The sequence below is a fragment of the Brachypodium distachyon genome, chromosome 4 (assembly GCF_000005505.3).
Source record: "Brachypodium distachyon strain Bd21 chromosome 4, Brachypodium_distachyon_v3.0, whole genome shotgun sequence".
Classification (NCBI taxonomy): Eukaryota; Viridiplantae; Streptophyta; class Magnoliopsida; order Poales; family Poaceae; genus Brachypodium; species Brachypodium distachyon.
In genome coordinates, this window is record NC_016134.3 from 28,625,147 (window position 1) to 28,639,916 (window position 14,770).

General features: G+C 43.3%; 3 protein-coding genes, 1 non-coding gene and 1 pseudogene across 4 annotated transcripts; 1 reads left to right on the top strand and 4 right to left on the bottom strand.

Moving 5' to 3' along the window:
- Positions 1–186: 186 nt before the first annotated feature.
- LOC112268518 lies at positions 187–1,442 on the bottom strand (annotated as a pseudogene).
- Positions 1,443–3,174: 1,732 nt separating this feature from the next.
- LOC100830870 (short-chain dehydrogenase TIC 32, chloroplastic) lies at positions 3,175–7,930 on the bottom strand. The gene is made up of 8 exons (XM_003577720.4): positions 7,734–7,930; positions 5,696–5,927; positions 5,504–5,583; positions 5,116–5,269; positions 4,945–5,023; positions 3,895–3,976; positions 3,739–3,794; positions 3,175–3,594 (listed from the first exon to the last, which is right to left on the bottom strand). Exons 1-8 carry the CDS (start codon positions 7,849–7,851, stop codon positions 3,424–3,426), a joined length of 972 nt encoding a protein of 323 aa, XP_003577768.1. The 5' UTR covers positions 7,852–7,930; the 3' UTR covers positions 3,175–3,423.
- Positions 7,931–8,335: 405 nt separating this feature from the next.
- Positions 8,336–8,953, top strand: LOC104585049 (BTB/POZ and MATH domain-containing protein 1). Its single transcript, XM_010240961.2, has one exon. It carries the CDS (start codon positions 8,423–8,425, stop codon positions 8,951–8,953), a length of 531 nt encoding a protein of 176 aa, XP_010239263.1. The 5' UTR covers positions 8,336–8,422.
- Positions 8,954–11,532: 2,579 nt separating this feature from the next.
- Positions 11,533–11,605, bottom strand: TRNAR-UCU. The gene has a single exon. It is a non-coding gene; the product is annotated as a tRNA-Arg (tRNA).
- A 348-nt stretch (positions 11,606–11,953) lies between these two features.
- LOC100831177 (nifU-like protein 2, chloroplastic) lies at positions 11,954–14,485 on the bottom strand. Its single transcript, XM_003577721.4, has 4 exons — positions 14,292–14,485; positions 14,112–14,208; positions 13,135–13,445; positions 11,954–12,451 (listed from the first exon to the last, which is right to left on the bottom strand). The coding sequence occupies exons 1-4, from the start codon at positions 14,361–14,363 to the stop codon at positions 12,260–12,262; spliced, it is 672 nt and encodes a 223-aa protein (XP_003577769.1). The 5' UTR covers positions 14,364–14,485; the 3' UTR covers positions 11,954–12,259.
- Positions 14,486–14,770: the final 285 nt, after the last annotated feature.

Here is a 14,770-nt window from a genome sequence, read left to right on the forward strand (position 1 = left end):
ATTACCATGTTTTTCTTAGGGACGATTATCATGTTACTTTAACATGTAAACTTTTTTCTTGGTGATTCTGTAGCAAAGCACAGGCACCGTGCTACTCCCTCTTATCCTAAATCCTAAATTTGAACTAAAACTACGACAAGAATTTATGATCGGAGGGATAGTTGCTAAAAAGATCAAAGTAATTAAGTAACACACTTGTACTAAATAGACATGATGATATCCTTCACCCCTTTCAGTTCAACCGGCAGGAGTCTAGCAATCAGCTCCTTGAGGACAGATGGACAACTGGTCTTTAGATGCTCGTAACCATCACTTGTTTTCATGGCCTCCAAATTGGAAGGAGAAGCAAGGAAATCAAAGCAAGCCTCCTTCAGCCCATGGCAACTATGCTGCTCAGCTAAAGCCAAAGTGGTGCATCAATGTGGTCGCACAGCTTCTCTTCGCATATCAGCTTCAGCCTCTCGATGTTGTACCTGTCCGCTGCCACAAGTAGATGCCCAGTCATCGTGGTCTCAATCACAGTAGGAAGGGAATCTGTGTATAAGAAATGCAGCAAAGACTCGAACACATCACTTTCCATATCATCGATTTTGATAGAACCACCGGTTTTCTCCTTCATGCCGCCAAAGAGCTCCGCCTTGAAGACAGATGACCGGGCAGCGAGGACACATCTATGAGCTGGAACTTCTGCCCTTGGACTTGGAATGTCACATCTGCACCATCCATGCTCTTTAGGAGGTCACCAAGATTGTGATGCAAGTTGCTTGGAGGAACCTCCACATACTGAATAATACCCTTTGTTTTTTCACTGCAGATCTTCGTCACAACGGTGACATCGCACCTGATCCTGAAACTATCGCCTATTAGATGCACTGATCCCTCCAGATCCTCGTGCTTGACAAAGTCGACGTAACCAAATCCTGAACCTTTGCTTTGGAAAATCCAATCGGTTGTGGTGTACGGCTGTAGGACGGCAGTGGCACCCCATTCTTGTCAAGTAGACTAAAACTGAATTTCGCCTTCACATCTTTTGCATCAGCCGAGTCAAGAATCAGATAGAGAGACATGTAACCAGGGATGTAACCAACTGAAAGAGTTTGGGTAATATCTCAAAACCCAATCGTGACCTCCAACATTGAAAGGTACAGAAGTCGTGTAGTAGCCAGTCTGTAGCAGCGACTTGATTCGTGAGTACCCATCGATCTTGATCACATGTGTCCTTTCTTCTGCAGCTACTATGGCGGAGGTAACAACGGGACGCTCCTTGATTCGTGAGGAGCTCAATTGTGACCCCATTAACGGCCGGCCTTTGCAGGAATAGAATTGCGATATTGCCGTTCTGCCGAGATCTTAATTTATAGATCAATGCAGGGATCAACTCCATGGCTGATCTGGCCGTTCCTGTACCAAACTTGCCGTGTTTGGCTTGTATTGTACTCTCTCTGTCCCATATTAAATGACTCAAATTTGTTCAAATATGTAATATAGCCGAAATACCCGTGCGTTGCAACGGGATAACAAAATAGACTATTTTGCACTCACAACCAGAAAAACAAAAACAAAATTGCACTACTCAATCATCTTAAAATTTCACTCTGATTATAAGGCATGATTACAAAAAAGTGTGTATTGACCTTGAGTTTTTTCTTCAGGGTTGATAAAGGTTCTAATCCAGGTCAAGTTGTGAAAAAACTTCATAATCCGTTGGACCATCTACAGAGTTATTAACTGTCTGCATCCCTTCTAACAAGAATGGCTGTAAGTAATCACTTCCAGATGGAAGCAACTTATAGAACACTAACAACCCAAGCGTACAAATAGCCTGTAATTTCATAGAATCACCCTGGACTGCAAAGAAGAGCAACATTGCAGCAGGGAAGAAGATAACACAAAATTGCATGATGCACAGCACTCTATCCATCAACTTCCCATCATTGGCTGCAGGAAATCCTCGAAGGTTCATCAGCCACAGTTGGATAACGTGCTGATATCTGAAAACGATAAACAATGCATGTGTCCTGCATGATCTAGATACATCACCCAGAACTCGAAGCCGTGAGATTTTGTCAATTCCGCTGATATGCTCCAATGCCGATGCGCTCGCCCTCGACCACCCGAGATCTGTTCTCGCACACCGCCTGGCGGGGGCCTGCCGTCCGCGGCCGCAGAGACGCCGCCGCCACCACGAAGGAGGAGCAGCGGGCCCAGGCTGACGCGACCCTCCATTCCTCCCGCGACCCATCCACCTCCGCAGAGGAGGTTCGCCGCCACCAGGTGTCCGGCGAGCTCAGCCACATCGTCGACCCCGTCTCTTACTGTGGCAGCGAGGCACAAGCGGTGAAGATCCAGTAGAGTAGAGGGAGAAGGAGAGGGAGGGCCGGGGGATGTGGCGGCGCAGCGACGGGAGCAGCCTGCCACGGGCGGATGGGAGCTTGCGGTCGAGGAAGGGGAGCAGCCGGTGTTGGGGTCGGGTGGCGAGCTGTGGAGAGGCGAGAGGGAAGAGAGCAGAGGAATCGGGATGAGGGGAGAGGGGGGGCGGGGGGTTTGACAGGCGAAGAAACCGCGCGGTGAAGGGAACGGTCCGTACGTATTTTTTAGATAGGTATAGATTTCGCCATTTAATATGAGACGGAGGGAGTAAACCGAGTAGGTAATGATTTTTGGGGCAGGTCCAAATTCTATCTTGATTTACCTGTCAATTTTCCGTATATAAAACGGCAACCTGCCAATCCTTAATCCGAACGGGTCTAATAGTACAACATGGACACGAACCAATATTGAAAGGGTCTGAAATTGTCTAACTTCTCGATGGAACATTTATTTGTTTCCTCTATTAAAAGTAGAAATCTGTAGCCTCTCAGGGGCAATTCCTACAATAGACAGAGGTGTACTTCTAGGTTCAGAGAAAAAAAAGACCACTTCTCAATTCTCAAACACCACTACTTGTAAAACCTTAGGTGAAACATCCAGATTACTGTCAGGATCGGCGGCACCAAGGATGGCTGGTTAGCCGCGCCAATTTACACCATGAAGCATGCATTACTACAGTGACGATAGCTTAGACGTGACTGCCAGTCATAACATGTACAGTATGGGCATATTTCTCCTACAAGGACAAGCAGAGCATCTGATCCAAAAAGACAAACAGAGCATGGTACTTTATCCGAAAGAGTATGATATTCACAAGGAGGCATGCTGAGCTTCTTCCATTAATCCATAAGATGATATCCCAGTAGGAGTAAAAAATATAAAGCACCTCTAAAAAATTATAAATTTCGCTTACATTTAATTCTTTTTACATTTTACAGCAAGAACAGCAAAAAAAAAGCAACATACCCTCTTCGATGCATGTATTTATCCTTGGATGCCGGCTAGTTTCCCTATGCAAGAAGAACATATACTCTCACAGCACACGAGATCAAATCATTTTGGCCTATTTTCCACGAGTTCTTCACTGAACGCCCACAGCCTCTTGGCCAATTCTGCGTCTCTTGCAATGGCCGTTGGCTTTGCCTCATTGCAACCGGCAAAGTACTTTCCAGACACACCCTTGGCATCAGGATGCAGTGCCAGATAACAAGTAGTTGCAGCTCCCTATACATCAAGGTCATCTTGTCAGGTAAAAAGTTTCTTATGAATTCAGTTTTCATTAAAAAAAATCTACTTGTGACATGTTAATACTGGTGCCTATGTAATTTGAAGTGAGAGATAGTTGATTTGGAAAGTCAATTCAATTACCTGGGGGGTGTCCTTCAGGAAAGTCTTGGCCAGAGAGAGGATTGAGATCAGCATACCTGCAGATCATTCAGTTTAAGGTTCAGGGGTACTGCTTAACTGATTTGGAAAGAACAGTTATGTCTTGGAATCAATGTGCTAAGTTTGTAGTGACATTACTGTTTGTTGCGGTATAGCGAACGATGTTGGTTACGATGATGCCAGGGTGCAGGGAATTTGCAGTCAGATCACATCCTTGCTCCTGGATTTCCGAAAACTACAGTTAGCTTTACATGGCCTGACACAATGTGCTTGACCTTATTGTGCAAATATGTCATTTCATCGGGTTCAGATCACAAAATATGATAGCATTGTTCAAGAAATCGGCCGATCCAGCGATTAATCCAGCAATCGCTGGATCGGCAGGGCACTGTGCAGATTAAGGCTTATCGGCATAGAAAATCGGCCGGCCTGATAAATCGGTCTGACAACCGATTAATCGCCCGACATCCTGATTTGATTTGTCGCCCAAATCAGCCACCTGCCTAAAATCTCCCCGCCCGATAGCCATATTGAGCGCTAGCAGGAAATTTGGGAGGGAAACTGGAAGCGGGCGAAGAAGTAGGGGGAGAAATGGAAAGGTAAAGAAGGCAATCACTAATTTATAGGTGATGTTGTCCCTTTGGTTAAAGGAAAGTAAAGAAGGCAAATAGGCAATCACTAATTTATAGGTAGACAATCACTAATTAAGATGCCTGAAATCACGGTGTTATATAAGTAAAGTATCTGCGGGATATGATTCCTATCCTTGAGTTAAGATGCTAAATATCAATCATCTTTAGTTACCATGTTTAATTCCCTTGATTGCAGTTTTACTTGCTGAATATGTAATTATATATACTATATAATATAATGGCCAACCGATTAATGGTCGAGCGAAATCCGATTAGTCGTTAATCCCTACCCAACCGAGCAGTTACTGATTACCGATTTCTTGAACAATGATGATATGCAAACTTATACTACTCCCTCCGGCCGGAATTACATGTATCTACACGCTTTTTAAACATAGATACATCCATATTTGGGCAAATTTGAGACAAGTAATATGGGTCAGAGGGAGTACCAGAATTTCAGTGGGAGGTTCCAAGTTGCACAAAGAAATCAACTAATTAACTAGACTTAATTGATGATGAATAAGAAGGATGTAACTATTGAGAAACTGCGTACCTGAAAACGCCTCGATAGCTCGTTTGCATGAAGGATATTGGCTAATTTGGAGTGCGAGTATGCCCTGAATGGTCTGTACCTGTAAATTTGTGATACATTGAAAGGAATTACAGCCAGATTGTACGCCGAGTTCCTGCCAACAAAATCAGTACAGGATGACATATTGCTAACCTGGACTGGTCGTTCAGCTTGTTCAGATCAAAACCAGAGCCGTCACTTCTTCTATGCGCTGTCGATGATACGTTCACGATCCTGCCCTGCACACCAGTCTCTTTGGCAGTCCATTTCATCTTGTCAAGTAGAAGATTTGTCAACAAGAAATGGCCTGCTTGCGAGTTTAAAATTCAACAGGTGTTTAAATAAACTGGAACTACTGAACATCTCATCTCAACTCAGGGTCAGAAATGGCACAACTCTCTGATGTTTACATGAATGATGATTGATGGTGGGTGCAACACAATGAATGATGGCACAGTCACGACTCACAAGGTTCTTTAAATATAGTGATGAACAGACAACAGTCATGTTTACATTCTAAATATAAATATATAATACTTACCGAGATGGTTCGTTGCGAATTGCAGTTCAATCCCATCTTTAGATAGCTGGAAAGGGCAGGCCATTATACCTGCATTATTTCTTCAGATGAAGACAGAGCACGTCACTTAGTCAACGCATGTGTTCATCAGCACCCACACCTTGGGAATCTTTTAAACATTTGCACACTGTTGGATGATGTCTGATTACATACATGAGGATATTCAGATGCTTGTGAGAGACATTGAAGGAGCGTGCGAAGCTGCGGACAGATTCAAGGGAGCTCAGATCCATCTCCATGACATGGAGATTCAAACTTGGAGCCTCCTCGGAAAGGCTTTCTTTCACCTTCATTCCACTCTCCAGCGTCCTTGCTGGTATGATCACTTTTGCTCCCCTCAGTGCAAGAACCCTGGCTGTCTCCTTCCCGATGCCATTTGTTGCTCCTGCATATCAACAGTTTTAGGATCGACCCTTCTCCCTCTGCCTCCTGTATCATACGGTACTGTCCTATAAATGAAGAACATAACTGTACTAGAAATTGTCCTGTTCATCGTGATTTTTAACTGACTTTTCTTCTGACATGCTTATACAAGAGTGGCTGTTGCAAAAATGGTACATCTATCAAAATAATCTAACTGTTATAGAAAAAATGGAACAATTTTTTAGTAGCTCGAACCTTAGGCTCTGTTTGGTTTGGCTTTTTACTGGCTTTCTCAGCTTTTAAGCCAACAACCCAACCAAATGGGTGGCTTTCCCACAGGCTTTCTCAAAGTGCGGTGGCTTTTTTGCACTGGGAAGGCAAAGCACGTCCTGAGGTGCTTTTGTGGCTTTGAACAAATCCCACGCCCTTATACCCCTGCCAGTTTAAACGAAATTACGAGAAAACTGCCACTCCTTCTAAACACAACCATCTCCTCCCAAACCAGCCATCTCCTCCATTCCCCTCCACTCGAACAGAGGAGTGGCGGCTAGGGTTCTGGCCGAGCGGGGAGCCCCATCTCCCACCTCGTTGCCGGCCGCCGGAGGGAGACGCATCGCCGGCCGCCTCCAACCTCCAGCGCCTCCTCCCGGCCCGCCCCCTCCCTGGCCGCCTCCTTCTCCCACCTTGTTGCTGCCGCCGGAGGGAGACGCACCGCCGCCCGCCGGAGGGAGACGAACCGCCGGCCGCCTCCAACCTCCAGCGCCTCCTCCCGGCCCGCCCCCTCCCAGGCCGCCTCCTCTCGGCCCTCATCCGCCTGGTCTGATGTCAACGGTAAGAACCCTTGTGCTTGTATGTTGCTTCCATGCATGATGCTTCTGCATATGCTGCTGCCTGCTATCATGTGTTTATTTCTGCCACACTCAAAATGCCATGTACTGTTGTAGTTAATGTATGGACATTGTATTGGATGCAATAGATGGAGAAGGCAAATTGGAATGCAGAATACACTAGAATTTTTTGTGAGATATGCAAAGAGGAGACAGAAGCAAACAATAGACCATTGGGATGTTTGGATAGAAAAGGTTACAAGAACCTTGAGGAGAAGTTTTTTAAACAATCTGGTCAGAAGCTGGTGAAGAAGCAACTAAAAAATAAATGGGATTTACTAAAGAAAGAGTACACTGAGTTCATGGTGTTGAAAAATGCTGCATCTGGACTTGGGTGGAATGATGCGATGTCTACAATTGTAGCTGATGATGACCGGTGGAATAATCATCTTCAGGTGATGATGTTTTCTTATTTGTTTAAAATAATTTTACTCAACATGTATATGCTCGTGTGCTTAATTTTGTTGTACTAATCAGAAATATCCAAAGCATGCAAAGTGGAGGACAAGGGGGCACATATTATCAGAAACGGTATTAATTTTCGTGTGCTTAATTCAACGGTATTATCAGAAAATTAGCACATATTATCAGAATCTCGCTTCCTAAGGGTATTCCAGACATTTTACTCCACAGCCACAACTGCACGGCTAGTTTGCCAAACAGCTTTATAGCTTTTTCACGCAGAAAACCCACCGCTGCTTTTTCACAGCAGACAGTCCACGGCTGCTTTTAGATAAGCCAAAACCCAACCAAACAAGGCCTTAATGCATGCAAAATTCCTCTAATCACCAAAGTAAATCCCAACATAATTCTCCCTTCTAAAACTCGAGGAACTAAACTGTCCCTTTTTTCTCTAGAAAATGAAGGACCAAATGGCCATGGTCATTAACCCAACAATACAGACTACAGAGCGGTAGTAGTGCAGAAGCAGGGCAGGGCACCTGTGACGATGGCGGTGAGCTGGCTGGCGTCAACGCCGGCGGCGACATCCTCGGCGGTGGACGCGGAGCCGAAGCCTGTCAGCCCTCGCCGCCCCCACGGCCAGCCCCAGATCCCCATCGCCTGCCCCCGCCGCCGCCGCCTCCTCTTCTTCTCTGGTCAGCAGCAGCGATAGCTACGACGTCTGATGGCCTCCTTCCTCTCCTCGATCCGGAGCAGATAGAAGGATGGATAGCGGCGGCTCCGTGGCGCCCCGCCATTGGCTGGCTCGCCCGACCGAGGAGCGGCGCTCAGGGAGGTGCATCGGAGGAAGCAAAATCGCACGAATCTTGATGCGGTGTTTGCGTCGACAAGTTTTTTTTAGTAACATAGAATTTGGGCCGGCCCAAATCCTACTCGGTTTACAATACGAGCCAAATACAGCAAAGCCATGGAGTCAATCCCTTGATTTGATCTACTGCTCGCTCTCTCCGAAAACAAGTAACGTGAATTTGTATAAAAATCTTCATCCGTCTATAAATAAGTGATTTATTTTGGAACGGAAATTCTTATACAAATTCATATCACTTATTTTGAGAGATTCTTATACAAATACACGTCAGTTATTTTGGAACAGAGACGTACTATAAATTAAGATCTCGGCAGCCAGAATCAATTCCAAAGCAGCACGGCAACATCACAAACTCTATCAATGGGGTCGCAACTGAGCTCCTCACGAGTCAAGGAGTGTCGTCCGATTGCCACCTCCTCCACAGCAGCAGCTTCAGAAGAAACAAGGACACATGTGATGAAGATCGACGGCTACTCAAAGCTCAAGCAGCTGTTCAAGAGCGGCCACTACACGACCTCTATCCCTTTCAGTGTGGGAGGCCACGATTGGGTCGTCAAGTACTACCCAAACTCTTCGAGGCAAGCAGCCGGCTACGTCCCTGGTTACATGTCCCTCTACCTCGTTCTTGCCTCGGCTGGTGCAGGAGATGTGAGAGCGAAAGCCCGGTTCAGCCTGCTTGACAAGGATGGGGAGCCGGTGGCGTCGTGCAGCCATGAAGTCCCAGAACATACATTCAGAGGCAAAGATTCAGGTTGGGGTGTCGCTAACTTTGTGAAGCAAGAGGATTTGGAGGGGTCGGCGCATCTGAGAGGCGATAGTTTCAGGATCAGGTGCGATATCACCGTTGTGGCGTGGATCCGTAGCAAAGAAACGAAGGGAAAGAAGTGTTAGAGATGCGATATATGGTTGAGATTACATGTAATATGGAATCGGTTTAAAAAACCTAAATCATAAAGAGCTGACGTTCTTTATTTTGTTGCCCTGCGCGTACTGTTTACATTGGCCCCGTCATCTAGCGTGGCATCGGAGTAAGACCGTTCGGAGGTTAGTCTGTACGCGTGTACGATTTTAGCGAAGGAAATGTCACCATCAGCTTTGTTCATGCATGCGAAAAGTAGCGGTGGGTCGTGCTCTAGCATGGAGTTCGGTAGGACAACATGTAAAGCAGACAAGCATGCATGAGCGTTTTTGTACTAAATTATTTTGGAAATTCAAAACATTTTTAAGCTCAAATTGTCTACCCGCTTCATAATCCGTTTTCACCATTGGCTTCGTATCGACGAGTGCTTCAAATTTAGATCTTACTTCGGTAGGTTTTGATAAAAAAAAATCCGGACTCTTTGTTACCAAGGGATAATGCACGAGTTGCTATCCTACCAAAAAGAATTTGCCATGTGTCAACTATGTTGATAAACACTGGTAAACTCATATATTACAGGATGGTAACTGTAACTTGTTACGAAAAGGGTGGCAACTTCATATATTCTCGGATGGTAACTTTAACTCACAAGTTACCATCCTGTTTAGTATGACGATTTCATATGACAACTTATTACTCGCGAGGTTGGTAATTTCATCTATCATTGGGTGGTAACTTTGAAACATAAAAAACATTATCGAAACATTCCAATGCAAGATCTAGTTTTGAAGGTCTTGTGAATACACGGTTTAGAAATTAAAACATTTGAGAGTGTTAAATTTTGACAAAAGTATATGCATGCATGCACATATATTAGTCTGTTACACACATGAATGTCTTCGTTGCTCACATCGCATGGCTTATCATTAGTGTATTTTCTTTGCGGATTATCGGTAGTGTATTAATCATTCGATGAACTTTTTTCAGTCTCTTTTGTTACCATGAGTTAATGCACAATTTACTACAATAATATGTAAGAAATTTACATATGATATTTTATTGCTATTAAAGTGATAGTTTCTTATATCATTGGATGGTAATTTATTACTAATAAGGTGGCAATTCGTATATTAATCGATGTTAATTTTATTACTAACAGAGGGCAATTTCGTATATTACTGAATGGTAATTTTAATGCAAATTTACCATCATATTTCGTACGAAGTTACAACACGGTAACTTATTGCTAACAGGATGACAACTTGATATATTCGTGTGTGGTAACTTATAAAGTCGAAAAAAAGTTTTCAAAACATACTAACATGTGATCTAGTTTCAAAGATCTCGTCGAAACAAAGCTAACCATGAAAACGGATCGTAAATTGAATAGACGGTTTAAGAGTTATAACATTTTGAAATTTATTTTTCCAAAGCTAGCATCCATGCAGACTCTAGACAACATGCTTTTGATTTTGTTTGTGTACGCAGTTGTGAGATAACAGTTCCGACCGGTCGCGCCATAGCACAGTCCTTTAAATAAATTACTTGTCTTGTATCCAAGTTTGGCTTCCCCATTGTTCTCCGTATGAGGGTCAGATCATATATAACAAATATCGTGGAATATCAATTACGATTTCGATAGCATCTTCCTACATGGTGTTGCAAGTGTTAATTCATTGACTTCTACCTCTATATATGGCTAACTGCAGATATGAAATGGAAATCATCTACGGAATATTTTCTAGTCTATATTTGCCTGTTGAAAAGAAAATGGTATAGTTGGATTTTGAAAATATTACATGATTATTGTGATATGCTATATCTTTTTTCGATTTCATAGGATATCCGACATAAATATTGAGGTTATCTGTGTACGATCCATATTCGTGTGGCTGCTTCCACTTTTCTGTTTGTACCAGGTACTGCCCTTGCCGGATTTGAATTCCAAAGAATGTGATTTAAGATAAAAGGTGAGGAATATAATTCCGTGTATATACTACATATATACATATTAGAGTTGAGCTCATCATAGTTTTTTCTTAGATCGCATAGATCCTTGCAAAGCATTTCAATCCACATCCAACCTTTTACATGCACCCCTGGGTTCATATATTTCCTTCAGACAAAAAACTAACCAGTTTTCGGTTAAAATTGGTGCATATTTTTTTTTTAACCTTTCAGATTCCATAATGCGCAATTCTGGGCAATCAACATTTACGTAATTCTACAAGACTTAAAATTAGCAGAACCATAAAAGAAACTTGTCAGCTAATGCTCGGTTAACCAGATTTATAATCGCAGTCAGTATTTTTTTTTTAACCTTTCAGATTCCATAATGCGCAATTCTGGGCAATCAACATTTACGTAATTCTACAAGACTTAAAATTAGCAGAACCATAAAAGAAACTTGTCAGCTAATGCTCGGTTAACCAGATTTATAATCGCAGTCAGCTGAAGCTTTCGTGAATATTTTCGCAAAAAAGGGAAGACTGAGATTTAAATATTCCCCAAATTTATCGTAACCATATTAAGTGCTTAAATATATGAGACTTGAAAGAAAGAGAAAAACTAGCGAACGTGGAAAAGGAAAATTTGCACAAAAAGATTGAAGCACGCCCGGTGGGACTCGAACCCACAATCGCTTGATTAGAAGTCAAACGCCTTATCCATTAGGCCACGGGCGCTTTTGTGTCTACCATACGACAGTAAGTAATTTATCTCTATTGTGTCTCTTCAACACCACATGGTACTATGGTAGTGCAACTAATTAGGGATTTACTGACGTGATGTGACCGCTCTCCGTGCACTACATAGATTCCACCTGATGAGATCCTATGGTTTTCTTGGATTGAATTTGAGTCCATTAACCATGTTCTTGCTGTTTGTACTGTATTTACTTCTAATGCGCTCATATAGCCTACTAGTACGATGGGCATGGAAAAAGAAAGTGTGCAAACTTCGAGTATCTGTCCGAGGGTGTTGAGATTTCTAGGTTGTCTATGAAATCAGACAATTAGAAGCGCAAATCCAGATACACCTATTATTTTAAAGTATTTCTAAAAACTTGCAAGGTGAGTAGCAGATCAGTAATATCTACTCTCCTTTGCAGAATCAAGTATTGTACATGTAGAAGTGGCATTTCACACATTGTACAAGGTAGGAACCTCAAAACTGTCGTGAATGAACCCACATTTCGTATCTACCATCGCTATAGAGAGTTTGAAATAGCTTCAGGAGGCTACACATACAGAGATATTACAACTTCGTTCCTGACGATTATTGTTGCGGCACAATCACATGGTAGGGACTTAGCTTCTAAAATGTGTTGAATCAAGGATTTACGACAATAGCTGGACAGCTGCGATTTTGGGGATCTTTTCTCGGAGCTTCTGAGTGAGGGCTACTCTGACCGTCATCACACCAGCAGCTGGGCCTGTGAGCCTGACCTTGACGATAGGTTCCTCGATTGACACAAACTCGAGCTCACCACCACCTGTGCCTGAAAGGTATGGCCTGATCTCGTCAAGTACCTGATATTCCGTGAAAAGGAGTCAGCAGCTGGTCACTCCAAATATTCTTGCTTCAACATAGTTATCCAAAATAGTGAAACATGAAATTCAAAGAACTAATGTTTTGTGAGAGCCTGGATTCATAGGCTCATAGAAGAAATAATATGGCATCAATCAGTATATTTCACTACTTGAGTTAAGAGCCTCTGAAACAAACAGTCGCGCAGAGCAAATCTTTGCTATACAGGAAAAAAACATAACACAGTGAAGGTATCAACAACCAAATTAACACATCATAAACTGATATTCCATGGACCACAAATATGAATACTCCCTCCCTCCCCATGTGTAAATCGTCCCAAATGCGTGCTCTACTGTACAAACTTAATATTTGATTGTAATAGAAATTGGTGGTCAAACTTGTACTACAGAGACCATGGCAGTGTTCAAAGTGGCAATACATTTATGAAAATGCATTAACTAAGTTTTCAGCTTAAAATATAATTAATCAAAACTATAACAAGCTTCTATACTTCAATTGTTCAAGCATATTCACATGGTTCAAAAACATCTTTACAATAACTCAACCTAAGGTCAGAGAGAGCTGCCTAACCAAATCAACCTACAGCATATAAACCTTTTTTTTTCAAGTCTTCAAGTATGGATAATCACTAAATCCACTTAAATAACATAAAATCAATTACCTTTTCTATGTTCTCTTCATTCAATTCAAGACCAGTCTCCTCATCAGCAATGGGTTCAACCGCAACGATCTCTGGTATTTTCTCCATTAAACGTCGCTCAATGCCCATCTTCATTGTCGTTACTGAAGCCGGGCATGATCCACATGCTCCTTGTAGCTTCAACCTCACCACATTTCCATTAATCTCATGCAACACGACATTGCCTCCATCGGCCATTAGGTAAGGTCGAACTTCATCCAACACCAGCTCAACATTTTCAGCAGTCAATGGCAGCTCGACCGCTGGATCTGGGTTCGCAATAGCCTGAACAACTGCCAGAGAAGGATACTCCGTTTTATCACCGTGACACCTTAATCCCTTAAGTTACAGTAATACAAGGATGTCGGATACTAGTATGCCCCCCGTATCTTACTAAAGCAAACCTAGGATATGTTCCTGCTTGGTCCAAACTCAGGAATGGTTAACCTTTTTTAAAATTGCTGCTACAGGCTTAGAAGCTAGAATCACTCTCGAGGCCATATGACAGTAAGCTCCCAATATCCCTAATATGGGGTATCTCGACATAAGTACTTGCTATAAATCTTTGTGTTAGGGGTTAACTGTGAGGTGTGCCATCATTCACTTTCATTGATGCATAATTACTACAGACAACACATAATACCGAGGGTTTGCAATCAACACCTAGAACCAAAGGGTAAGCCCAAACGAGCTAGTCCTAGCTGGGAAACATAAGCAAACAATCTACAGTACTTACCAATGGAAAGGTGAGCTTTACAGCGCCACGATTTGGGGGCCAAAAACTCTTCTTTAGCCGAGGCAATTGCCAGATTTACTCCAACAAAATTCCATGGTACGTCTCAACGATTTAATTCTAGTTTTATGGTCCCAAATAGCTAGACTACCAATCCGAAAATTCCTACACAACGCAAGAACAAGGGGGAAACAAGCAGGACCAGGCCATGACCAAACGGACTCACCTTGCCGCCGCCGGCGCCAGCGGCGAGCGGGCGTGGCGACCAGCCTCGGCGCGGAGGAGGCATGAGCGGCCGTCCCATAGGGCGACGCAATCCCCACCTGGAGACCAAACAAGAACCCGTCAGCTCGATAGGACCAAGAAATCGTCCTCTAAAGGAGAGAGAGGCGCGAACCCTAATAACCTTGAAAGGGGTGGCGTAGGAGGAGGAGGTGGACGGAGAAGGGCTCGGCGCCCACGCCGCCGCCGTCTGCATCGCCGCTGGAACAAAGAAGGATTCCTGTTCTTCCCTGCGCGCGGCGGTTCTTGGCTGGACTCTGGACGACCCTGGAGATGGAATGGGGAATATGTGTTTGGTTTGTGGTTGGGTGAAGACCCGTGCTCTGCCTTGTTCTTCTCTCCTTTTTCTTACTCTCCTTTTTCTTACCCTTTTTCAACGTTCATAAAAGATGGGAAAATGGTTGTTTACGACTCCCTCCATTTCATAATTTTTGTGTCAAATTTGATTAAAAATGGATGAATCTATTACTAAAAAGTGTCTAGATACATCTAATATTTCGACGAGAATTATGAAACAGAAGGAGTACTGTAGAAGGTTGGTCACCTTGATGCAAAAAAAGTCCGTTACCATGTTTATTTCTACAACTTTTTTGTCATTTCGAA

Bases quoted from the DNA above. Each gene is read 5' to 3' on its own strand.
- LOC104585049 (XM_010240961.2), top strand. From the start codon at position 8,423: ATGGGGTCGCAACTGAGCTCCTCACGAGTCAAGGAGTGTCGTCCGATT.
- LOC100831177 (XM_003577721.4), bottom strand. From the start codon at position 14,363: ATGCAGACGGCGGCGGCGTGGGCGCCGAGCCCTTCTCCGTCCACCTCC. The intron at 14,209-14,291 runs GTTATTAGGGTT...TTTGGTCTCCAG, and splicing joins CCTACGCCACCCCTTTCAAG to GTGGGGATTGCGTCGCCCTA. The intron at 12,452-13,134 runs GTAATTGATTTT...ACGGAATATCAG, and splicing joins ATGAAGAGAACATAGAAAAG to GTACTTGACGAGATCAGGCC.
- LOC100830870 (XM_003577720.4), bottom strand. From the start codon at position 7,851: ATGGGGATCTGGGGCTGGCCGTGGGGGCGGCGAGGGCTGACAGGCTTC. The intron at 5,584-5,695 runs GTATGTAATCAG...CTTCATCTGAAG, and splicing joins AAGCATCTGAATATCCTCAT to AAATAATGCAGGTATAATGG. The intron at 5,024-5,115 runs GTTAGCAATATG...ACAAATTTACAG, and splicing joins AAGCTGAACGACCAGTCCAG to GTACAGACCATTCAGGGCAT.